General features: G+C 37.4%; 1 protein-coding gene across 2 annotated transcripts in view; it reads right to left on the bottom strand.

The window, feature by feature from the left end:
- The window catches only part of ERG (ERG, ETS transcription factor), a 295,512-nt gene that overhangs the window by 175,632 nt on the left and 93,702 nt on the right, over positions 1–26,178 (bottom strand). For both annotated transcript variants that reach the window (XM_008056777.2, XM_008056781.2), the window contains one exon: positions 24,738–24,825. In XM_008056777.2, the coding sequence (XP_008054968.1) occupies positions 24,738–24,776 (39 nt within the window). In that variant the 5' untranslated portion in view covers positions 24,777–24,825. The remainder of the gene's footprint in view (positions 1–24,737; positions 24,826–26,178) is intronic.

The raw sequence follows: 26,178 nt of genomic DNA, 5'->3' as shown, positions 1-26,178 counted from the left end.
CCCTAGCAGAGCCTAGCCCAGTGATCTGAAGTTACCAAGTAGATGTCTACTACAGCAGCCATCACCTAGTGTTACTGGGTCTTCCATCTCCTGCCACTCACCCCACATTTTGTGGGACTCTTCACCGAACACTCATGAAGCACATGTATTAAGCTACTCCAAAACTATTTGTACTCAGGAAGAGAAAGTTCTCAATGTTTCCATGACTTGGTAGCAGTGACATCATGGACTATAATCTTCAGAATGCCAAGAAAAGTGTTAAATCTCCCCCAATAACCTTGGAAAAGTTGAGAAATTTGCAGCTTTGTCTATTTTTAGTTGTTAACATGCGTTCCTGAAACGTTTATTTAAAGCCACAAGGAAATATTTCCATATTGAATTTCAGTAGGCAATATACTGTTTTGAATAAAATGGAAAGAGCCAGTACATAAAGTCCCTGAAAAGTTATATAGTCTGCTTCTGCATTTCACTCAGACAGTGATCCTTTCGGTTGCCAGTTGTAGGTGGGTTGGCAAGACTTTGTGTCACCTGCTATTAGAAGACATTCCCCAGACTTCTGGGGTCAGACTGGGGTTTGCAGGAATCTGTGAGGATCAATGACCAGACATACTTTGAAGAAAAAATGTGCATGTGTGTGTCTTTAAAAAAAAAAGCTTAAATGTTTGACAGTTTCGAAGTACTGGGATTATACTCTGAGGAAAAATTAATCCACTGAGAAAAGACTGACAATTTAGATGCAAAACCTCTTAAAGGTACAGATCAACTTTTGACCACATGGTTTTGTGGGCAATTTCCCTGAATTCCTCAGAAGACTCTTAGACTATTCTGGGCATGTCCTTGGGGGCATCTGTTCTATAAAGGTGGACACATCAGCACTACCTGCATATCTACCTTTCTTCTTTGCTTCTGAAGATACAAAATTAACTGAGATTTGAGAGAGAAACAAAGTTTTGTTGCTGGGTGTCAACAAGTGAACAAAACTTCCAATAGAGTATATACACTTTGGAACTATTTTATTCTTTTATATATGCTATGATAACTGGCATTTCATATTTAATTTTATCATGTTTAGTTTTTTTCTCTTTTATCTAAGTTCCTGGGGGTCCCAGACTTTTTGCAGAGGTCCTCATTCTAAAGGGAGTTATCAGTTTCTTGAGGTAGAACATGCTGAAAATTGCCCAAACCTGAGATCTGGTGAACCTCAGCCTGCCATGATTTCAAGGGTACAGAAGGAGACAAGGAGATGATTGCAAGAGAAGTCAACATATATGATGGAGAAAGGGACCCAATCACACCATTCCTCCATACAGAGGTTTCTCAGCCTAAAGTAGGTCAAAACTGGGGGAAGTAAGAAACTTTAAGTTTAATGGGAGATTGACGTTTGTTTTAAGAATTCCTAGACTTCCCAATATTTGAAAGTAAGATTGTGCATTAACAATTATAAGTGACCAGAAAAGCTATGGACTCAAGATATCATTTGAGAATAGAAGGCGATACTTCCTCTAAGGACACAGTGGTAAGAAAATAAATGTGGTTTTATATGTACCTTACTGAATCCAACTCACTCAATAAACTAGCTACATATATGTATCCTGGCACTCTAATAAATAAAAAGTTGAGTACTACTATTTATAAAAATAATATTGGTAACAGTTGTAAGATTCATTCTTCAAGAAGAGATAAATCACTGTCCCTTCTACTGAGGTTCTATTAGGCATTCTATTTTTCCAAGGGCATCCAAAAAATTTGAATCCAAAGACAAAGATTACAGTGTATGTGCCTCAAACAAGAAATAGTTTTCCATCACTCTCCAAATTCTCAGGGTGAATAGTGAAAGTGAAAATGTGAGATGGACATTGCCACAAAATTCCCACAATATTAGAATAACTCTTTTTGGAGAATTACTTTCTTCCCTATCATACGTCATTTAAAAAAGCAGCTTTAGGTTAGCCAAAAGCAAGAAGAGAAGAAACTTCCCAGGTATACTTAGCATACATGGAAGTGACCACAATTACAGTGCAATATGTGGGAAGAAGTAAATGATTTCAATTTTTAAAAATACTTCAAAGGTACATTCAAAATACATGAAGCCATAGTGGCAATATTTATAAACAGGTTAACCATCAACACACAAAAAAGTGAGAAATATATAATGTCTTTCATCAATATGGAAGGAATCATATAAAATAACATTAAAAGTATTGACTACACCAGAAAATATTAGAGAGAAAAGAAAGGGGAAGAGATGTAGATTCAAGATCCTTTGGGTGCACAGGCCAGAGCTGGTGCCTCAGCATGAAGGATGTCTACATGTGCCGTATTGTGGAGGCAAAATGTCATCCAACTTTGAAGCCACAGGTCTTGCTTCATGAGTCCTAGAAGATGACCTGGTATGGAAATATCAGGAGTAGAATAAGGAAGCCTATGTGAGTATCCTCCCCAAATATATCCTGGTGACCCACACTGAAGGGGGATCACTCTGTTCCCTAGCACTGTGCTTGGTAGGAAATAGTAGATCCCTCTCCTTGCTAGATTCTTCTTCTTCACAAATCCTATTTCACATCCAGCACTAATGATCACAGTGGCAAAACGTAGACTCCAGGCAGCATTAAAGACCAACTATTAGACTGAAATTTTTGGAGGACAGAGGTTGATGTAATGACCAACACGATTTAGGTGTTTCAACTTGAGGTCTAACTTACTAATGACAGACTTTACCAACATCACAAAGAGAAATTTAATGTTAACCTCAAATAACAGTAGACGAAGATAATTTAACAAACAGAGTCAAATTGTTTATCCAAAGGTCTCAATCCAGGAAACATCCAAAATAACAGAATTAGCCTAAAAGGATTTTTGAAATAATCATTTTTTTAAACTTTCCAATTTTTCATCATGATGGCACTTGATAATGGAGAGACAGTCCAATAGCAAGTGGCCGAATCCAAACACTAAGGACAGAAGCTATTTCATGCTGTGAAAAATCACACAGATTTTGTAAACAAAGGGCATTCACAACTAAGCAGAAGGTAGGCCTGCATAAGGTAAATTTAAAGAAAAAGAAAAAAAGGACAGAGTAGCAATGTCAAGTAAATGATATTGGACCTCTGAAAGGAACAGCTACATCATCTTTTCACTTTTGCAGATAATATGGCAGCCCAGAGGTAAGTCACTTAGATTTAACTTCAGGAAAGAATCCAGCCTCTAGCTATTCATACCTCAGAACCGGCCTTAGCCCAGACAGCCCTGAACCAATAACTGAACACAGTGGGGTACTTGAGCCTGGTCATTCCTGCCCAACATTAGACCCCTGCAAAGGCAATCTCTGCTCCAGACCTCCTTGTTGAGTTGGTCAAACTATCAAATTTGTATCTGGTCTGAGGCTCTCCCCGCCCAATCTTGCATTAACCCCTTTTATCCTTTGCAGGTTAACCTTCTTCTCTCTCCAATAAAACATTTGCATTCCTAATTCTGTCTCAACATCTGCTTCCCAGGGAGCCCAACCAGCACCAGTAAAAAGTGACTTTTCAAGTTTCCATATGAAGACTTATTTTCTGGAAAATAAAATTTCATATAATTCTGATGCTATTTAGCCATTTCAAAGGAAATATGCAACCATCACAAACTGTACTCTTCAGTGAGTGAACTGATCATTGAAACACTGCTGTTAACATGACGACACAAAATAATTAGGGCTGCATGGGACATACCACTTTGGGGTTTTCAGGTAAATCTGAATATCTTTAGTTGATGCAAAAATAATGATGGTGCTTAATAAGTCCTTTAGTGATTTATATTATGCAGTAATATCAAAAACATTTCTGAGACATAAACTTTTTAATACTATAAAATATGTTTTAAAAAACTATTTTTTTTTCTTAATCAGAGCCACATTTCTTCATAACGTATGTCTTATGTGACATAAAGCGTTCTTTTTTCTTTTTTATTTCAGGTTTGAGGAATCACGTAATGGGTCTTTTTAAATCTTTATATTGGATATATGTTAATTTTCCATTCCCATTGAAGTGTTAGGAACAAGAAAAGCAGCATATTATTTAAATCATTCATAGGTAAAAATATCTCCTCTCTTTGTGTCTATTTTCTTTTCTTTTTCTTTTTCTTTCTTTTTTTTGAGTCAGAGTCTCACTCTGTCACCCAGGCTGGAGGGCAGTGGCATGCTCCCAGCCACTGCAGCCTCGACTTTTTCTAATATTGTCTATTTCATATGTAATTCTTCCAGGACAACCTCTCCTGGAGGTCAACTACAAAACAGGTAGGAAGATGACTCCTTATCCCTTGTATCCCCTGCAGGCTCTAGACCACTTTTGTAATGTATAGTGAAATAGGTAAAATTTTTTTCAATCCTTTTTTTCAAACAATAATGGAAAGCAAATATTTAAATTGAGAGCTTTTTCAGACAACACAGGTCATAAAAAAATTGACTTGTTTTTTAGTATTGCTTTAGGCATACATTTTTTATTAGTGACAATTAAACATAAATGTAAAAATATTTTTAACTTGGAGTTTTAAAAAAATGGATAAAAGAATCACATGGTTAAAGTTACATATTTTGTCAATCTCAAACTCATTTGGTCAATAATACTATTATCATTAAATTTTATATGACTAGTTTGAAGGTCCTTATAGATTGATGTTATTATTTAATTTTGGATATTGAATAGCAGTGTATTAACAATGTAGTGTAGACTTAATGTTTAATACAAATGAACAATACCTTCCAAAATCCACAAAAAAAACACTAAAAAATTAATAGCCTTGCTTTAGTCAAATTTGTTTACTTTTTAAAGTACATTTTCAGAAATAATGTGTACTCTCAATTAAGCAAAACACAACCAGAATTTTCATTTAACCCTGGAATTTGGTCTTTAAAATTAAAAAAAAAAAAAAAAAAAGAATTTTCCCTGCTATTTACAGTTCCTGCTTTGGGATAAATCCCAACATCTGGATACCAGAATCTGAGTAGCAAAATCCATGGAGACACATGTGCAATTTTATGCCTGTAAACCCACTATTTTAAAGGATAAAACCAGTGTGGTGCTTCCAACCCTTGTTTCTTGCTCCACAGAAATCACAGAGTGTTTTCCAAATGCATCCAGAGTGTGAAATAATATCTATCATAAACTGGGATATGCATATATACATCTATAACAAAAACAAAGTTTTCCAAAATAATAGTTTCTTTCTATATGTGATACATATTCTTTCTATGTGTGATTCTCCATTTCCTTTTGTTAATACCGGTTTTGACTCACCTAGACAAACAGGTCATGATCTGTAGTTTGAAAACCAGGGCTTTTGAGACTTGCTATAAAAAGGCTAGTCCTCAGGCCAACAGCATCAGCAGCACCTGGGGTCTAGTTTGAAGTGCAGACTCTTAAGACCCACTCGAGACCTAGTGAACTGGGATCTGTGTTTTAGCAAGATTCCCAGGTGGCTCGTGTACCTAATCAAGTTTGAGGGCCTTGCTCTAGAATACAAAACTATAGAACGAGTACCTGTCATCTGAACTAAATTTACATCAAGAATACACCTCTAAACAATCTTCATTCAATGAATGTATCCCTCTCTTGAGTTTAAGAAGCAACACACTTTATAGCAAGATAAGTTAGGTGCACTTTCATCAAGTGCATTCAAGGTGTTTCCATTGCTAGCACAGCAGATCCTAACTGGGTACCCTGCACCTCTGGGGCAGGGGGCGGGATTGGAAAACATACGGAATTGCCTGTAATAGATCTGTGAGCATATAAAAGGGTATTTGTGGCTATTCTGGGGATAAAAGTATATAACATTCACCAAATCTTTAAAGAGTTCCATTATTTAAAAAGTTAAGATAAGCTATAAAGCTAAGAAAAGACATGGAGCAGACTTAAATGCATATCACCAATGAAAGAAGCCAAACTGAAAAGGCTACCTGCTGTGTAATTCCAATTATATGACATTCTTGAAAGGGCAAAACTATGAAGATGGTAAAAAGATCAATGGTTGCCTGGGGTTAAGAGGGAGGGATAAATAGGCAGAGCTCACAGAATTTTTAGGGTAGTGAATCTACTCTGTATGATATTATAATGGTGGATACATGTCATCATACGTTTGTTCAAATCCACAGAACATGTAACACCAAAAATGAACCCCAAGGTACACTATGAACTTTGGGTGATAATGATGTTGTAAACTCAGGTTCAACGATTGTAACAAATGGACCAGTCTGGTGTAGAATGTTGATACTGGGGGGAGCTATGCATGTCTAGGTTCAGGGGTTATATGGGAACACTGAAGTTTCTGCTCTGTTTTGCTGTAAACCTAAAACTGTTCTAAAAATAAAGTTTATTTATATGTATGTATAAAAGTTAAGACACATGGTCCTTGAGAACATGTTCTTGCTGTCATGAATTGGTTGTATGGTTGCAATCATGCCTAGAAAGAAGAGAGAATAAAGAGTAAATGAATACATGTGTCAAATTCTGCCCAAGAATACAACAAAGTCCCTGGATCACTCTTGTTTCTTTGTGGTCACTGCTTACTTAACTCAATCAACACCTATGCACAAGGTACAATGCAAGACACAAAAATGATTATATGATCACTTTAAGTAAATTATAATCTAGCAAGCAAATAAAACAGACATACAGATAATCTTTATATGGTAAAAGTCCCTGCCTTCCACAAAATGGCAAGATTCAGAGAACAGACAGCCAAAAGCAAGAAAGCTAGAAAAGCATGGAGAACTTGCTAGGACTTCTAGTACAATGTTGAATAAGAGTGGTAAGAGTGAATATTCCTTTCTTACTCCTGTTCTGAGTGGGGGATGTCTTCAACTTTTTCTGGTTAAGTATGATGTTGTCTGTTAGTTTGTCATATATGTCTCTTATTATTTTAAGATATGTTCCTTCAATGCCCAGTTGTTGAGGGTTTTTATCACATTTATTGATTTAAGAATATTGGACCATCCTTGCATCCCTTGAATGAACCCACTTGGTCATGATGAATAATTTTTTTTTGATATGCCGTTGAATTTGGTTGCTAGCATTTTGTTAAGGATTTTAGCATCTATATTCATCAGGGAAACAGGCCTGGCACTAGAAATAAAAGGTATCCAAATTGTCAAGTAGGAAGTCAAACTATCCCTGTTCACGAATAACATGACTATATACCTAGAAAACCCTAAAGATTCTTTCAGGAAGCTTCTAGACCTGATAAATAACTTCAGTAGAGTCTCAGGATAGAAAAAATCAATGTACATAGCTTCAGTAAGGTCTCAGGATGGAAAATCAATGTACAAAAATTGGTAGTGTTCCTTTATATCAGCAATATTCAAGCTGAGAACCAAATCAAGAACTCAATCCTATTCACACTAGCCATACACACAAAAAAATAGAATACCTACAAATACACCTAACTAAGGAAGTGAAAGACAAGGAGAACTATAAAACACTGATGAAAGAAACTGTGAATGACACAAACAAATGGAAAAATATCTCATGTTCATGGATTGGAAGAATCAATATTGTTAAAATGACCTTACTGTCCAAAGCAATCTACAGATTCAAGACGATCCCAATCAAAATACCAATATCAACTCTGTTATTCACAGAACTAGAAAAATATATCCTCAAGTTTATATGAAATCAAAAAAGAGCCTGAATAGCTAAAGCAATTCTAAGCAAAAAGATGAACTGTGGAGGTAACACATTGCCTAACTTCAAATTATACTATAAGGCTACAGTTACTAAAACAGCATAAAACTGGTACAAGAATAGACAGATTGACCAATGGAACAGAATAGAGAACCCAGAAGTAAAACTACGTTACTACAATCAATTAATCTTCAACAAAACCAACAAAAATAAACAACAGGGAAAGGAATCCCTATTCAATAAATGATGCTGGAAAAATTAATTATTCATATGCAGAAGAATGAAACTGGACCCTTATCTCTCACCATATACAAAAATTAATTCAAGATAAATCAAAGCCTTAAATGTAAGACCTGAAACTACAAAAATTCTAGAAGAAAATCTAGAACACACTCTGATAGAAATCAGTCTTGACAAAGAATTTATGACAAAGACCCCAAAAGCAATTGCAACACAAACTAAAATAGACAAATGGAACTTAATTAAACTAAAAAGCTACTGCACAACAAAATAAATAATCAACAGAGTGAACAGAAAACTTACTGAATGGAAGAAAATATTTACAAATCATACCTCAAAGAGCTAATATCCAGAATCTACAAGGAACTAAAGTAATTCAACATGCAATATATATATATATATATATATTTTGCATGTATATATATATATATGTATATATATATATATATATACAAAACACCACATCAAAAAGTGGGCAAATGATATTAATAAATATGTCTCAAAAGAAGGCACATAAGTGGCCAAAAAAAAAAAAAATACGAAAAAATGCTCAGTATCACTAATCATCAGAGAAATGCAAATTAAAACCACAATGAGATATCACCTCACACCAGTCAGAATGGCCATTACTAGAAAGTCAAACAGCAACAAATGTTGGCACGGTTGCAGAGGAAAGGGGATGCTCATCCATAGTTGGTGGGACTATAAAGTAATTCATTCTCTATGGAAAACAGTCTGGAGATTTCTCAAAGAACTAAAAATGGAGTTACCATTTGACCCAGAAATCTCACTACTAGGGATCTACCCTAAAGAAAAGAAATCAATATATAAAAAAGATACCTGAACTCATATGTTCATTGCAGCACTGTTCACAATAGCAAAATCATGGAACCAACCTAAGTGCCCACCAACAAATGACTGGATAAAAAAATGTGGTATGGCTACATCATGGAATACTACGCAGCTGTAAAACAGAATGAAATAATGTCCTTTGCAGCAAGACACACAGAGCTAGAGAGCATTACCCTAAGTGAATTGACTCAGAAACAGAAAACCAAACACTGCATGTTCTCACTGATATATGGGAGCTAAATGATCACAAATATGGAAATAACAGACACTGGGGACACCAACAAGGGGGGAGGTGGAGATGGGAATTAGGTTTAGAAACTACTTATAAGACACAATGTTCAGCATCTGGGAAATGGGTCACCTGAGACCCAATCTCCACCACTACAACAATATGCCCATGTAACGAATAAGTATGCATACTCCAAATCTAAAATAAAAATAAAATAAAAGCATAAAGCACCAAATTCAACTCACCAGCGAGTAAGGTGCTGGGAGGAAGGGTGGTGCACAGTTTGACAGGGACACCCACCAGAGTTTTCAATCAGAGTCTTTTCTGATTGGTCTACATCCCATTCAAATTAGTGTTGCTGTACTGATTGCCAAATACTTTGATTATGAACCCTGCATGGAAAACTAAGAGAAAAAAAATTGCTGCAAAGTTATGCTGGGTTTATTTTGCACAGAATCCAATACTCCAGATGAAGGAACCTGAATTTGATGCTATAAGCAATTCTGCTTGTCTCCTGTGAACACTGGATGACTTTGTTGGCAGTTTTTAAGATAAAATGTATTTTCTTTTAGTTCCATTAAACAAGTCATATAGGGAACTGAGACGTGTACAAAAGCAAAGAGAAGAAAAAATATATAGGAACTTTCTAAGTTAAAAAACTAACAGAAAATAACAAAGAAAAATGTCAATAGGTGTTATCAAAGAAAAATATTGATCACATGGGGGTACTGAAAAGAAACATCATAAAAATTAAAGACATAGTTGAGGGTCAATATCATTAAAATGTAATTAATACAAATTGCTGGGAAACTCACTAAACCTTCTAAATCCTGTGAAAACAGTTGTTTGCATGACCTATCTGAACTTCTCTGTTTTCTTTTTTTTGTTTGTTTAAACTCATTGCAATGTGGCTTTTGTACATTTCATGCAAATCATTCTTAGCAAAGTCACAATGACATCCAAGGGGCCAAAGCCAATGGTCGATCCTCAATCCTCATCTTTCCTGAACTGCCAGTCTTCTGGCACTTCTCCTATCTCACTAGCTCCTCTTCTCAATTCCTCTACAGGCTCCTCCTCCTTTTCTCAACCAATATATGTTGCAGGAGCCTGAAGGTTCCTCTTGGTTCTGAGATTATCTCATCTGGTCATCCATCCTCCAATACAACCTACAGGCTCAAGACTCACAAGTCGATATCTCACTTAATCTCCACATCTTGATGTCACAACGTGGATATTTAACAGGCATTTCCAACTCAACATGGCTAAAACCCAGCTGTTGACTTCCTGCCCATAGTAACTTGTTCCTCCTACAGATGTCCCTGGTAGAGTAGGTGGCACTAATGTTCAACCAGTTACAACAAAATCTTTGGAGTCATCCTTGACTCTCCTACACTTTATACCTAATCCATCAGCAAATTTTGTCTTTTCTATCTTCAATATAGATCCCCAATCTGATCATTTCTTACTACATCCACATTGCCAGGCAATGACCTCCTAACTGTCCTTCCTTGTTTCAACTCTTTTCCCCGTTCAGCTTGCCCTCCACACAACAGCCAATATGGTTTTTCTAAAACTTCAACCAATGTAAATTATACTTCAATAAAACTTTTCAAAAATTTCCATCAAATTATATCACCTATTTTGCTTAAAACTTTCCAATAGTTCTCTTACTACCACATACAGAATACAGTTAAAAATGTCTTTATCCTTGCTCAACAGAACTATACAACCTCCTTGCTTTTCCTTGAACGCACCAAGCAGGCTTCCGACTAGAAGCCCTCTCTCTGTAATATTCTTCCTCATGTGACCATATGGCTCGTGTTCCCACTTCCTTCAAGTCTCTATTTGAATGACACTTTCTCCCAAGAACCAATGACTTTCCCTTACCTCCTGTGCAAAGTGCCATCTCTCCCTCACTTTCTTACTTACCCTGGCTTTGTTCAGGAGATCACCAACCAGCACTGCCATATATGGAATTATATATTCCTTTGAGCATATTCTGTTTCAACCACTAGAGTAGAAGTCCATGCAAGCAGGAACCCTTCTCAGTTAATGCTATAGCCTCAACAATGTTAAAGGATTTCATTTAAATAGGCTTCAAAAGATTACAAAAGAGATAATACAACTTGTTAATAAATGAATGAAAAGATGATCAAACTCACAAGTTTCCACATGAAATAACATCTATAAAATGCCATTTTCACCCATCAAATCAGCAAAAGTTAAAAATAATTACAATACAGTGTGATAAAATAGTACACTGAGATAAGTCTTGGAGAAGTATAGAAGGGCATCATTGGGTGGGAAGATATTGGTACCAAAGGGCGATAATTGACGCCAAGGGAGTTTGAGACCAGGAGGCAAAAAAGGTGCAGAAGGAAAAGGAGGTGAAGATTAACATAGTGAGAACCCATAAGTAAGACTTGTTCCCACCCACTAGTAAGAGCCATCAGAAACTTGGGTATACTCATCAGAAAATGCATATTTACTGTCCTGAACCATTATACCCTGAGCAAACCCCAATTCCTGCTTCCCCCAAATCAGTCTCCCCACAACAGTTTATCTTACAACAAAGATAATGGTCATCAAATCTCAACTGCACAGAAAGAGCTATATCAGAGACAGTGGTGTCCACCATGCTGACAGCTCTGAAACACTCAACTGCTGGAAGCTGATCTGAAAAATTCTTGACTCAAATACTTAGGTTATTTTCCCATATAGTGGAAGAAGCAATAAGTGACACTTTTTTCTGGATTCCATTACATCCAATCATGGAGCCAAAGAAACTTGCTGATGTTTTAAAATCCAAATAATGTTCTCTAGACCCTCAAAGGGTCTAGGATAGTCAGAGTGAGCAGTCATGCAAAAGATTCCAGCCTCCAGTATAGACAGGAAATAAATATTAATTCCTTTGATAAATATTTATCCACTGATTATCTAAGGCTAGGTTAATTATTGACAATTATCAATTATCTATACAAAGTTCACGGAATCACTTCAAGTGAGTACTAAAATGCAGCTCCTTGGAACCCAACCCAAACGTATTGGAGAAGAAGCTTTGGAGTAGAGCCCAGGAATCTATATTTTAACAAGTTCTTCAGGAAACATTTTGAGAACCATCTCTGGAAGAAAATTGCCCCAGAGGAGGTCTAGGCTAACCATGCACAAATTCTAACTGTTCTCCTGGAAAGTGATCTGAATCTCCTCCAGCCCCCACCTACATCTCCTGATTAAGTTGATGCCCATTACCAAATGTCAATGTCACTGAGTCTTCCTGAGGAATCACCAGAGTGGGGGGATTGTGCAGCTCGCCTGAGGGAGTACTCTCTGAAACCCTGCTGTACCCCAAGCACAGCTCCAGATACAATAAGGACTGAGCTCAGCCTTGGAATCAGGCCCTAGAGGGTGAACCAGCATGGCTACCCCAAGGGGTGAAGAAAATCAGAGAGAGAGAGACAAACCTCAAGTATACTTCAGCTTGAAAACACTCACAGAAAGAAAACTGTAGGCAGGACCATCGGATGTTAGAGGATTTTTTTAAAGCAATATTATTTTTCTCATTATAAAAGTAATACACACTCCTTGTAGAAACTTTAATTAAGTGCCACCATCCTGAAGAAAAAAATGAAAGTACCAAACATGAAAATGCAGCTATATAGGACCACATCAGGTTCATCAGGATGTGCTAACCCAGGTGGAAATTGATCAAAGCCTATTTATTGAGAAAAAATAGGCAGTGAATCAAAGACTTACATCATTTTCATAGTGAACAGACTTTGAGGAGAAAATCTCAGTCTCTTGTGAATATATTCTCAAAAGGATAAACTTTCCACCTTCCTTTGAAGCAAAGTTACGATAAATCAGATCAGCAAACCTGTGAGAAATGCTTATAGCTCAATGAGTCTTTTGTCAGCCAGGTGGGAGCTCAGGAGCAAGATCCACCCTTCTCTAAAATGATGGGATAAATCACCACTGGCCCCGAGACATCCCTAATCCCTTCCTCACGAGGCAGATTCAAGCATTTTCTGCATCTGCTTCGTGTTATTGAAAAGTCTCGCTCATCTGTTGGGTTCTCAGGCCTCCCGGTGACCTTGCACATAATGCTGCTACTTCTAAAACTGTTTTAGCTTCTTCCATCTATAAAACATACACAGAGTTTAAGTTAAGCATCTTTTACAGTCAGAAGTATTTAGCATTGCTACCAGAGCGGCAGCCATGGAACCAGGTGGGAAAGAAGCAGTTCCTTCGTTCACTTCCTGGAAAGTACTGACCTTGTGTCTATTCATTTCTTTCCATAATATTCTCTCTTTCTTCCTTCTCCTTTTCTGCTGCTATTATGTAACAGTATACTAATATGCATTATATATATATATATATATATATTTTTTTTTTTTTTTTTTTTGAGTTGGAGTCTCACTCCATTGCCCAGGTTGTAGTGCAGTAGCACACTCATGGCCACCCCAGTGTCAACTTGCTAGGCCCCACAATCCTTCCACCTCAGCCTTCCAAGCAGATGGAACTACAGGCACATGCTACCATGCCCAGCTAATTTTTTATGTATTGTAGAGACGAGGTCTCGCCAAGTTGCCTGGGCTAGTCTCAAACCCACAGGCTCAGGCAATCCACTCACCTCGGCCTCCCAAAATGCTGGGATTACAGGCTGAGTCATCAAGCCCGGCCACGTTATATGTTAATAATATATTATATAGTGATATAGTATTAATTTCATATCATATAGTTAATGAGAGATTGCTATAATTATAATATATTGATAATGATATATAATATGATAATAATACATGCTTACTGTGTACCAAGCGCTGCTCTGAATGCTCTAAATGCATTAACTGATTCAATCTTCATGATTTTATGAGGTAGGTGCACTATGTCATCCCCATCACAAAGCTGAACAAACTGAGCAGTTGAAAAGAGGTAAAGCCACGCTGCAAACCTAGGTCATCTTGTCCCAACACACAAAAATAAGCAAAAATAAAAAAGCTAAAGAGAGCCGGGCTTGGTGGCTCAGCCTGTAATCCTGCGCCCTGGGAGGCTGAGGTGAGTGGATTGCCTGAGCCTGCGGGTTTGAGACCCACCTGGGCAACTTGGTGAGACCTCATCTCTACAATAAATAAAAAATTAGCCGGGCGTGGTAGCGCGCGCCTGTAATTCCGGCTACTCGGAAGGCTGAGGCGGAAGGATCGCCGGAGCCCAGCAGGGCGAGGCTGCAGTGGCCGGGAGCGGTCACTGCACTCCAGTCTGGGCGACAGAGTGAGACTCCAACTCAAAAAAAAAAAAAAAAAAAAAAAGCTAAAGAGAAAAGGATCACATTGGGGAAAATTGTAATTACAAATAAATTCTGAGTAAGCTGCTTTTTAGTCCTTCTCCACAGGTGACAGCAACTAAAATCCTGAACCTTGTTTACCCTGTAGTCCACCGTTGGTGACTGGTCCTCACACATAATCTTAGAGATTAACTACAAGTAGATAACAGAATTGAGTCTGGACATCCTTCATGACCAGAACAAAGAGGAAGTGTAATGGAAGGTTCGACTTCAAGTGCTTGTAGTTATGTGGTACAGGGAATGGATCTGGGCACCGCCAGGCTGGTTCTTGCCAGCAGCCTTGCAGTGTCTCAAGTGTTTGGAAACAGATGATCTATGCCCTAGACTGCAGACACTGTGTCATTTTTGTCCCCTACCCCACCTCCTACCCCCATGTGGGTACATGGAAGGTTTTGATAAAAGTGTGTTGGATGAATAAATGAACCTGGGTCAGTTTCCAAATTATTCCTCATTGCAAAAGGGTGTGGTGGAAAACTCACAATGGCAAGGCAGAGGACTCACTCAACTGAGAAAATGGCTGATGCTCAGCTTTGGTCAGACATAGCCTCTTGCTGCAGCCTGCTGCAGGGAAGTTACATGACCAGAGCTGGCTCCCACCTTCCCTCCCTCACAGCTAGTCTAGCATTGGTCAAGTGATCTTTCATACGGAAGATCTACTACTTTGCAAAATGGTTTCCAACTAGAAAGTAGCTTCTTCCCAAGCATGACTTCACCTTGAGCCACTCAACTTATTGTGCCCTTTCTCTTTGAGTATTTTAAATTTTTTATTTTAAATATCATAGTCATAAAAACAGGATATGAAATCTAGTTGGGAAGTTGAAAGAATAAGAAGTGAAGCACCGTTATATGCACTCCCTGGTCCATAACAGACAACAGCAGGACCTAGAAGTTCCCTGTGCCCTTTCTCAAGAGAGCTCTCCCCTCCCCCTGCAAGGTAATTCCTATCCTGAATTATGTATTTATTGTGCTCTTATTTTTCTTTCCCCACATTTATCTGTTTCTCTGAACAATATGTTTTGTAGTTTTTACCTCTTTTTAATCTTTATATGTGAAATCACATTGCATATATTTTCCTGTGATTTTCTTTTTCTCCCACTCAACATTTAAGAACCACATACATTGATGCAAGGATACAGGAGACACTTGTAGTTTGTTGGTTACTGCTATGTAGTATTCTATTGGAGAACTAGAGCAGATTTATTTATTTATTCATCTGTCAATGAGCATTTGAGTTGTTCCTGATTTCTACTCAAATACACTTCCTGGTACCTACGTGCAGCAGGGTAGGTACCTGGAGTAGGATTGCTAGATCACAGGAAAGGCACATCTTCAGCTTTATGGAGTAACACCAAGTCAATACCAAAATATGTGCGCCAGTTCATTCTCACACCAACACAGAGGATTCACTGTGGCCCATCAAACCTCAAGGTTAATAATTTGCTTTATTTGTGCATAATTATTTTTCTCCCTTATCCTCTAAATGCTTCTCAAGGCAACCAGCCATGTCCCACATAGGTACCCATTCACCCTGATGTGATAACTATATGTCTTAGATATGTATGTGTCCTTGAAAACTATATGATACTGCTTGGGGAGTATACGACTTGTCATGTTTGTAAGTATCATGTGCTACAGAGCACATTCTGTTTTCTATTTTTTTACTCAACTCAACGGTTTGTAAGACACACCCAGGTTTTTCATGCTTATTAGAGACAGGATGATATTGCATCTTTAAGATAAGTATGGTACCTTCACATTATAAATCACAGCAGTAGCTCATGATAGGTTAGCACTCAATGGAGTCTAAGTGAACTAATTTAATCCTCACACTAATCCCACAAAATAGGTACTTCCATTTCATACAAGAGGATATCAAGGCACAGAGAGATGAGGGAAATCATACAAAATCACTGAGCTAGTAAATGACAGAACAAGGGTTGAATCAAGTCACCTGATCCTGAACCCAGTTCTTATCTATGACATGAAACTAGATAAGAACTGGAAGTTCAAAATACTCGCAACCAACATCGTTAGGTTACATGCCTGGCAAGCCATGAAGCAGAACTAACAATCAGTTCATTCCTCTCTCAGTCCAGCCCTCATTCTGTCAGCTCCAAAATGCATATGATTCTATATGAGTAACTAGAAAACAGCAGAGTATACATTACTACTCTTCATGAAATGTTAGTAAATGAAAATTTTACAAAAACAGAACACTTGTGAGGAAATGTACTCTTGTAAGTTGAAAACTCCTTTATCAGAATTAGAATTAATGAATGACAAAATATTTGTAGGATTCTAGGAAAATGAATTTTCTAGTCTGTTTTTCCTGCTGAGGATAATAGTCCAGGTCCACTGCTGGCTGTAACAACTCCACCTCTTCACAGAGCAGTAATATAGTCATGTGCACCTACCATGCTAGCAGCAGATCTATACAATAAGTTAGTATAATTTCTGTTATAGAAAGTACTTGGGGCTGGGCTCAGTGGCTCAGTCTGTAATGCCAGCATTTTGGGAGGCTGAGGTGAGTGGATTGCCTGAGTTCGCAGGTTCAAAATCAGCCCAGGCAACTTGGCAAGACCTTCTTTCTATAATAAATCAAAAATTAGCCAGTCATGGTAGTGTGTGCCTGTAGTTCCAGCTACTCGGAAGGCTGAGGCGGAAGGATCGCCGGAGCCCAGCAAGCAGGTCGACATTGGGGTGGCAGTGAGCATGCCACTGCACTCCAGCCTATGTGGCGGAGTGAGACTCCAACTTAAAAAAAAAAGTAGAAGAACCAGAAAGACAAATCAAAATATGCTAGTGACTGCTTCTATTATCACCAATAGAGAATAAGCTAAATAAAATAAATGTCTGCTCATCTTATTTGTTAACATATTGCCATAATTCTTGCACTATTTCAATCAAGAATATTTTATATTCCATAGTTATTAGTCATTCCTCCTTCTTTTATTGTTTCCAGCTACTTAAACATATAAAAGGGTAAGAGTCACTTGTTCTGGCAAAAAAAATAATTGCCATGAATTATGCAGAATGAATTTCTTTAAAATGAAAGGAACATTCCTCTCCTCTAAGACAGCCTATAGACAAGAATGTGAAGGACACACAAAGTCTTCATGGCTACCTCCCTGCACACACCTGCAATGCTAAGCCACTTCTGTGGAGAACTCAAGTGATTTTCAGGTGACAAAGACATTTTAGAAGCAATGAACCAAAACCAAAGTCTTCCACTATTTTCAATAACACATGAAGTGGGCCCATTCATGTGCCATTTATAAGAACTTTTTTTCCCATAAATAATTGTTGAACTCCTCAGCCCCAAACTAGAAACTTCTTGACATATAAACTTTTACCTCATAAACTCCAAATCAAGTATTTTAAGGAAACAATGAAAGAAAATTTATTTTCCCAACTTTGTTGTCAAGAACCTCAGTTTTATATACAGAAAAAAAGTCTACGAAACATACTATAAAATCAACAACAGTGAAAAAAGACAAATAAAGTTATTACATAATGATAAATAAATCAATTCAACAAGACATAACAATCCTAAATATATATGCACCTAACACCAGACCTCCGAGCTTTATAAAACAAATATTACTAGACCTAAGAAAAGAAATAGGCAGTAATACAATAAGAGTAAACGTCAACACTTCACTGAAAGCAATAGACCTATCATCAGGGCAGAAAAGTCAACAAAGGAACACTGGACTTAAAATTGACTTCAATGGGGGGGGGAGCGGGATGGGATTAACAGTAGCAAATATCTGTCGGGGGATGGGAAAACACCTCTTATCAACAGGGTGCCCGAATGAAACGTAATTGTACACCTACCCTTAACTGTACCCCACAAAACCATAATAAAAAATACTGATTAATGAAAAAATAAAAAAATAAAATAAAATGGACTCCAGAAAAAAATGCAGACATTTACAGAACATTCTACTCCCAATCTGCAAAATATATATTCTTTTTATCAGCACACGGAATACTATCTAAGATAGACCATATGTTAGACAACAGAACAAGTCTCAGTAAATTAAAAAAAAAGTCATGTAAAATAACTTCTCAGACCACAGTAGAATAAAGCTAGAAATCAATTCCAAGAGAAACTCCCAATATCATACAAATATGTGTAAATTAAGCAATCTGCTTCTGAATTATCTTTGAGCTAACAATTAAATCAAGATGGAAACTTTAAAACTGTTCTAAATGAATGACAACAGTGAGACAAGTTATCAAAATCTCCGGAATACAGCAAAAGCTGAATTAAGAGGAAAATTTACAGAGCTAAAGACCTACATCAAGAAAAATCACATATCGACAATCTAACACCACACCTCAAGGAACTCAAAAAACAAGAAAAATTGAAACCCAAATACAGCAGAAGAAAAGAAATAACAAGAATCAGAGCAGAATTAAATGAAATTGGAGCAAACAAAAAACAAAGAATCAATTAAACAAAAAGTTGGTTATTTATAGAAATAACCAAAATTGATAGACCACTGGTTAGATAAATTAAGAAAATATTCAAATAAGCTAAATCAGAATGAAAATGGAGAAATTGCAACTGATATCACAGAAATACGAAAGATTATATCTGAGACCACTGTGAACACCTCTATGCAAACAAACCAGAAATCGAGGAAATGGGTAAATTTGTGGAAACATATAACTCCCCAACCTTGAGAAAGAAGTAGAAACCCTGAACAGAACAATAACAAGTAGGAAGATTGAATTAGTAATACAAAAAAACTCCTAAAAAAAAAAAAAAAAGCTGATAACCAGATAGATTCATAGTTGAATTCTACCCGATGTTCAAAAAAGAATGGTACCAATTCTAAGGAAACTATTCTAAAACATTGAGAAGGAGGGAATCCTCCTTAACTCATCTTACAAAGCCATTATCACCCTGATACTAAGGCCAGAAGAGGACATGGCAAAAACATAAAACAAACAAAAAAAACTACAAACCCTATCTCTGATAAACACAGATGTAATCTTCAACAAAATACTAGCAAACTGAATCCAACAGTACATTAAAAAGGTAACTAACGACAATCAAGTGGTTTTCTTCCCAGTGATACAATAATAGTTCGACACATACAAGTCAGTAAATGTAATTTAATATATAAACAGAATTAAAAACAAAAAACAGGCTAGGCTCGGTGGCTTGGCCTGTAATCCCAGCACTTTGGGAGGCCAGCCAGTGGATTGCCTGAGCCCACGGGTTCGAGACCAGCCCAGGCAACTTGGTGAGACCTCCTCTCTACAATAAATCAAAAATGAGCCAGGCGCAGTACTATGTGTCTGTAGTTCTGGCTACTTGGAAGGCTGAGGTGGAAGGATCGCCAGAGCCCAGCAGGTTGACACTGGGGTGGCCGTGAGCATGCGAGTCACTGTACTCCATTCTGGGTGATGGAGTAAGACTCCAATTCAAAGAAAAATAAAATGATCATTTCAATAGATGTAGAAAAAGCAGTCAATAAAATCCAGCATCTCTTCATGATAAAAACTCTCCAAAACATAGGCATAGAAGAAACATACTTCAAAATAATAAAAGCTATATACAGCAAAACCACAGGCAACATTATTCTGAATGGGGAAATGTTGAAAACATTCCCCCCTCAGAACTGGAAAAAGAAAAAGTTACCCACTTTTATTCAACATAGTACTGGAAGAAATAAAGACTATCCAAATTGGAAAAGAGGAAGCTATACTATTTCTGTTTGCTGATGATATGATCTACTGCCTAGAAAATTTTCAAGACTCCTGCTAAACTTGATAAACAAATTCAGTAAAGTCTTAGATTACAAAATCAATGCACACAAACCAGTAGCACTGCTACACATCCAAAATGAACAAGTGAGAATTAAATCAGGAATTCAATCCCATTTATAATTGCCACAAAAATAATAAAATTCCTGGGAATATTTTTAATTAAGGATATTAAAGATTTCTACAAGGAGAAGTACAAAACACTGCTGAAAAAAATCATAGATGACAAACAAATGCAAAAACATTCCATGTTCATAGATTGGCAGCATCAATATTATTAAAATAACCATAATATCCAAAGTAATCTATAGATTCAACACATTTCCTATCAAATTACCAATGTCATTTTTCACACAATTAGAACAAGTCAATCCTAAAATTCATATGGAACCAAAAAAGCCCAAATAGCAAAAAGAATCCTAAGCAAAAAGAACAAAACTAGAAGCATCACATACCTGACTTCAAATTATACTACAAGGCTATAGTAACCAAAACAGCAGGGTACTGGTAGAAGAGTGGACACATAGAACAATGGAACAGAATAGAGAACTCAGAAATAAAGCCAAATACCTACAACCAACTGACCTTTGACAAAACAGACAAAAACATATAGGGAGAAAAGACACCCTATTCAATAAATGGTACTGGGAAAATTGAACAGCCACATGCAGAAGAATAAAACTGAATGCCTATCTCTTACAATATGCAAAAATTAACCCATGATGTAAAGGCTTAAATGTAGGAAAAACTCTTCTGAACATTGGCCTAGGCAAAGAATTTAAGCCTAAAACCCTGAAAGCAAATATAAGTAAGTGGGATCTAAACTACAAATCCTCTGAGCTGGGCGTGGTGGCTCACACCTGCAATCCCAGTACTTTAAGAGGTGGAGGTGAAAAGATTACTTGAGTCCAGGGTTTGAGACCAGTCTGGGCAACTTGGCAAGACCCTGTCCCTACAATAAATTGAAAAAAATTAGCTGAGTGTGGTGGTACACATCTAGAGTTAAAGTTACTTGGAAGGCTGAGACAGAGGAATCACCTGAGTCAAGCAGGTCAAGGCTGTGGTGGCCATGAGCATGCCATTGTACTCCAGCCTAGATGACAGAGTGAGAATTCAACTCAAAAAGTAAAATAAATAAATAAATAAACAAATAAACTACAAAGCTTCTGTACAGTGAAAGAAGTTTCAACAGAGTAAATAGACAACCTACAGAATAGACAACCTATAGAATGGGAGAAAATATTCACAAATCATACATCCAAAAAAGGACTGATATCCAGAATCTATAAAGAATTCGAACAAAACAGCAAGAAAAATAAATCCATTTAAAAAGGGAGCAAATGATATAAGTGAACATTTCTCAAAAGAAGGTATGCAAATGGCCAACAAACAAACAAAAAAATATTCAGTATCACTAATCATCAAGGAAATACAAATTAAAACCACAATGAGGTACCACCTTATCCCAATCAGAATGGTCATTATTAAAAAGTCAAAGAACAATAAACATTGGCATGGATGTAGTAAAAAGGAAATGCTTATATACTATTGGTAAGATTGTAAATTAGCACAATCTCTGTGGAAAATAATATAGATATTTCTCAAATTACTTAAAGTAGAACTACCATATGATCCAGTAATTCTACAACTGGGTATCTACGCAAAGGAAAACAAGTTATTATACAAAGAAGATGCCCATACTTATATGTTTACCACAGCACAATTCACAATTACAAAGATGTAAAACAATCTAAGTATCAGTTGATCAATGGATAAAAAAAGTGGTATGTAGGTACGTGTGTACACACACACACACACACACACACACACCCACCACGGAATATTATTCAGCCATAAAAAGAATAAAATAATGTGTTTTGCAGCAACTTGGGTGGAACTGGAAGCCATTATCCTAAGTGAATGGAAAACCAAAGACTACGAGTTCTCACTTAGAAACTGGAGCTCAGCTATGGTTCGTAAAGGTATATAAAATGGTTAGTGAACATTAGAGATTCAAAAGAAGAGAGGGTGGGAGTGGGATGAGGAACAAAAAATTACCTATAAAGTATAATGTACACTAATTGGGTGACAGGTACACTAAAAGCCCAGACTTCTTAACCATCACAGAATCTATCCGTGCAACCCAAAATCATTTGTACCCATAGAGCTACTGATTTTTTTAAATTTCAACAGGTAAAACTCTGATAGGTTTATAAAGGAAACAAACATCTTTAATTGAAATATCTCTACCTCTCAGCCAGCATCAGTGGGCAGTGAGACCTCATCTCAAAAAATAAATCAAAAAATCAGCCGGGCGTGGTAGCACATGCCTGTAATTCCGGCTACTCGGAAGGCTAAGGCGGAAGGGTCGCTGGAACCCAGCAGGCGAGGCTGCGGTGGCCGGAAGCGGCTACTGCACTCCAGTCTGGGCGACTGAGCAAGACTCCAACTCAAAAAAAAAAAAGAAAAGGAAAGAAACTGCAATGCTATATTGCCGGATCATCTTTCCAGACACATAGAAGCAATTTAAGTTGAACTTTATTTTTTAAAAATTTTCAGAATTACCATTTCTCAAAAATCATCCTCCACTTTATATGATGTCAATCAATATGATGATAATAAGATAAATCAGAGCTGAACACACAGTTCATTCCAAGATAAAATACAGAACACTTCCGCTAAAGCACATTTTCAAAGACTATTCCTCAGATTTGTATAAGAATGCTTGATCTTTATTAATTAACTTTTTAAAATCTGAAATAATTTCTTGCTCACTTCATCTCTTCTTTCTAGTTGGTTAGAAAAAAAAGCCAGGTGCGGTGGCGCAAGCCTGTAATCTGGCTACTTTGGGAGGCCCAGGCTAGAGGATTGCCTGAGCCCGCAGGTTAGAGACCAGTTTGGGCAACATGGTGAGACCTCATCTCTACAATAAATCAAAAAAAATTAGCCGGGCATGATAGTACGCATCTGTAGTTACAGCTACTTGGAAAGCTGAGGCAGAAGGACTGCCATAGCCTGGCAGTTCAATGCTGGGGTGGCCGTGAGCATGCCACTGCACTCTAGCCTGGGTGACAGAGTGAGACTCCAACTCAAAACAACAACAAAAAAGACAATAACGTGAATTTCAGTTGTTGACCCTCCTATTCTGAACTAGATGTAGAAAATACTTCTTGTACCACCTTCCCATGAACTTTCATTCATACCATGCAGCTTCCTGGTCAGCAGACACTAAAAAGAAAAAAGTCTTTCCCCACCTTCCGTGTGTAGCAGGGACACACCGATCAAACATAATCCAAAGAACAAAATATAACTGTCATACCGCAATAAAATATCACACAGAAATCTAATTATAGTGTCCCCCACAAGGATCTGCTCTGTCCCTGTGCAAAATTCAGACTTTTCAACATCCCTAGAGTTACCCCAATTCTTGAAACTTCAGGAGCAGCCACAAAGCACAAATAATACATTTAAACTCTTATTACTTCTAATTCCACTTTCAAAGAATTCATATGTAAATGAGTGTGATTTACACAGGGTTCATAACATCTTCCTGAATAAATTATTTTAAAATGTGTGTATGCATATGTGTAATCATATTTGTGTGATTTTAGAGGACATTTTATATTTTAATCCAAAAAAGCTACCTTTTTTTCAATGCCATAAATGTTCCTTTCAATTATAAGCCACTTTCCATTTTCAATAAATGTTTTAGGCAAATAATATAAATTAGTAAAATGGATCATGCCACTTAGGGGAAATGAATTTATATGCAGAAAGTGAAGTACTGGTCAGGTAGTCAATTATTTTGTCCAGCATAGATAGAATTGAACTAAATAGTACAGGTGTAGACAGCCTATTTGGATAAGGTAGCTCAAGCCTCAGTTTTTTCTGAAGTCTTTATTTGTGTCAAGTACATGAAAACCATCACTTCATTTCCTCCATGTGGCTATAACCTACATGCAAGTGGAGTATTGAAATAAATGGGCCCTATTCCTCTTAGGGACTTGCCTTGGCACAAGTCTTACTTCCTCACTCTTTCACCTCCAGCGTGGCAGGAAGTACAGGTCAGAAAGCAATTGGGGCAGGTGTGAGGTGACGGGCTGCTGAGTTCCAGGGAGCCCAGATAAAACAACGTTCGAACTTTGGAAATCCAGTCATTTACCCTCTTGCTTCCTCCTGGGTAACCCCAGGTGAGAGCAAAAGAGATGGAATTAAAACAGAAGTCAGAAGAATTTGGATGTAGTTTTATATATTAACTCAGGGGTCAGCAAGCTTTCCTTTGGAAAGGTCCAGACAGAAAATATTTTCAGCCTGCAAGCCATGTGGTCTTTGTTGAAACTACTCAGCTCTTCCATTTTTGGGTGAAAGCAGCCATTGATGATATGCGAATGAATGAGTAGGACTGTGTTTCAACCACACTTTCTTTATGAACAATGAAATTTAAATTTCATGTAATTTACACATGTCATGAAATAGCCGTCTTTTGATTTTTTTTCAACCACTTAAAAATGTAAATCCATGTTCTTAACTCCTGCACTGTGCTGACTGGCCCTGCATTAACTGATATGTGGGAAGCCATCCATGAAAATCCAGCTACACAGGAGGCCCGAGCCGGTTTCCCAGCCAAGATGAAACTTACCTTGATATGAGCTGCTGGGTCCGGGACAGTCTGAATCATGTCCTTTAAGAAGCCAGCTCATTCACCAGAGGTTCAGAACCCGAGACAGCTAGAAGACAAAAAGGGGCAACACAAATAATCAGAAACAACCACGTTTCCATGTTTTGTGATATAACAGAACTAAACAAAGTTCACCAATGATAAAACAATAACTGCATTACATTAAACACATTTGCCTGAGAGCATCCTGTAGGTGTGTGTAGTACATGAAGTGACCAGAGAACTCACTGCTCTTCCACTGGGAAAATCACTTACTTTTAGACCCACAAGAACCCCAGTCTGACACACCCAGAGGAAACAACCCCTGTCTCAAGTCGACCCATATCACATGCAGTGTAGACACATCATTTCACGTGAACAGCATCTTTAAGGAATCCTTCAAAGGAAGAAATAGGATTAAAACATATGATATTGAGAAAGTTGAACTTTATAAGTTCCCACTGAAATGAATGCTATCTACCCATCTTTTAAAGCTTTATCATTAAGTTCTTAATAAAAAGCATAGCTACCACTCACTTAAGTTCCATTTCACTGAGCACTATGGGCTCTATGTGCATTTTCTCATTTGATTCCCACCACGACTCAGAGAGTTATAATTTTCCAGATGAGGACATCAAGACCTATAAAGGTAATTGATTTGTCCAGAACCACCTGGCTCATAAGCACCCTAACTGGGATTCAAACCAGATCAGTCTATCAGACTTGAAAGCCTATAAAAATTTTTGGTTTGCCATAATTAACAAGTATCAGCCCATATTTTGAAGAGACATTTTTAAACAATCCTAAATAAATTAAATTTAAAGGTGCCCATACTCTAGGAATTTTCCAAAAATAACTACTTCACCTAATATATTCCTTTATTTAGATTATAATGCATCATGTTTGAGCCACAGTCTCTGCCCCCCCAAGTCACTCTCCACCCTCCTTGCCCTGTCCCATGCCCCAGGGCTGACCTCTACAGATGGCCTCAGCAGGGTGCCCTTTCCTCCTGGCCACTTGTCAGGCTTACTTGATGTGGCCCCATCTGGAGACCAGAGGGTGAGAGGAGAGAAGGGTGAGAGTATCTTTTCCCCCTCACCTTCCCACTATGGACACCTGTCACCCTCAGAGCCTAGCCACAATTCTGACCACAGCTGGGTTTATGGAGACTTTGCTCATGGAGGGGCACCTCCTCCTGGGCTCCCGACTCCAGTAACCATTCCCCACCTATGCTTTGGTGCTCTGTAGAAGCCAAGGCATCAGTTCCTTTTATGGCATTAAAACTGCCTTTTTAAATTCATATTTTTAGATGCCATCACTTATTTTTGTTAAATAAACTGTCTTTTTGTTTATGTGTTTTCTTCTTTATAAAACTAGTCCAAGGCTCTTAGCAGTCATAAACCTCAAAATAAAAATAAACAGT

Source organism: Carlito syrichta, unplaced genomic scaffold (assembly GCF_000164805.1).
Source record: "Carlito syrichta isolate Samal-C Ts95f unplaced genomic scaffold, Tarsius_syrichta-2.0.1 Scaffold302518, whole genome shotgun sequence".
NCBI classification, from domain to species: Eukaryota; Metazoa; Chordata; class Mammalia; order Primates; family Tarsiidae; genus Carlito; species Carlito syrichta.
Note: the sequence above shows the minus strand (reverse complement) of the source record. Positions and strands in the feature narration are given on the sequence as shown.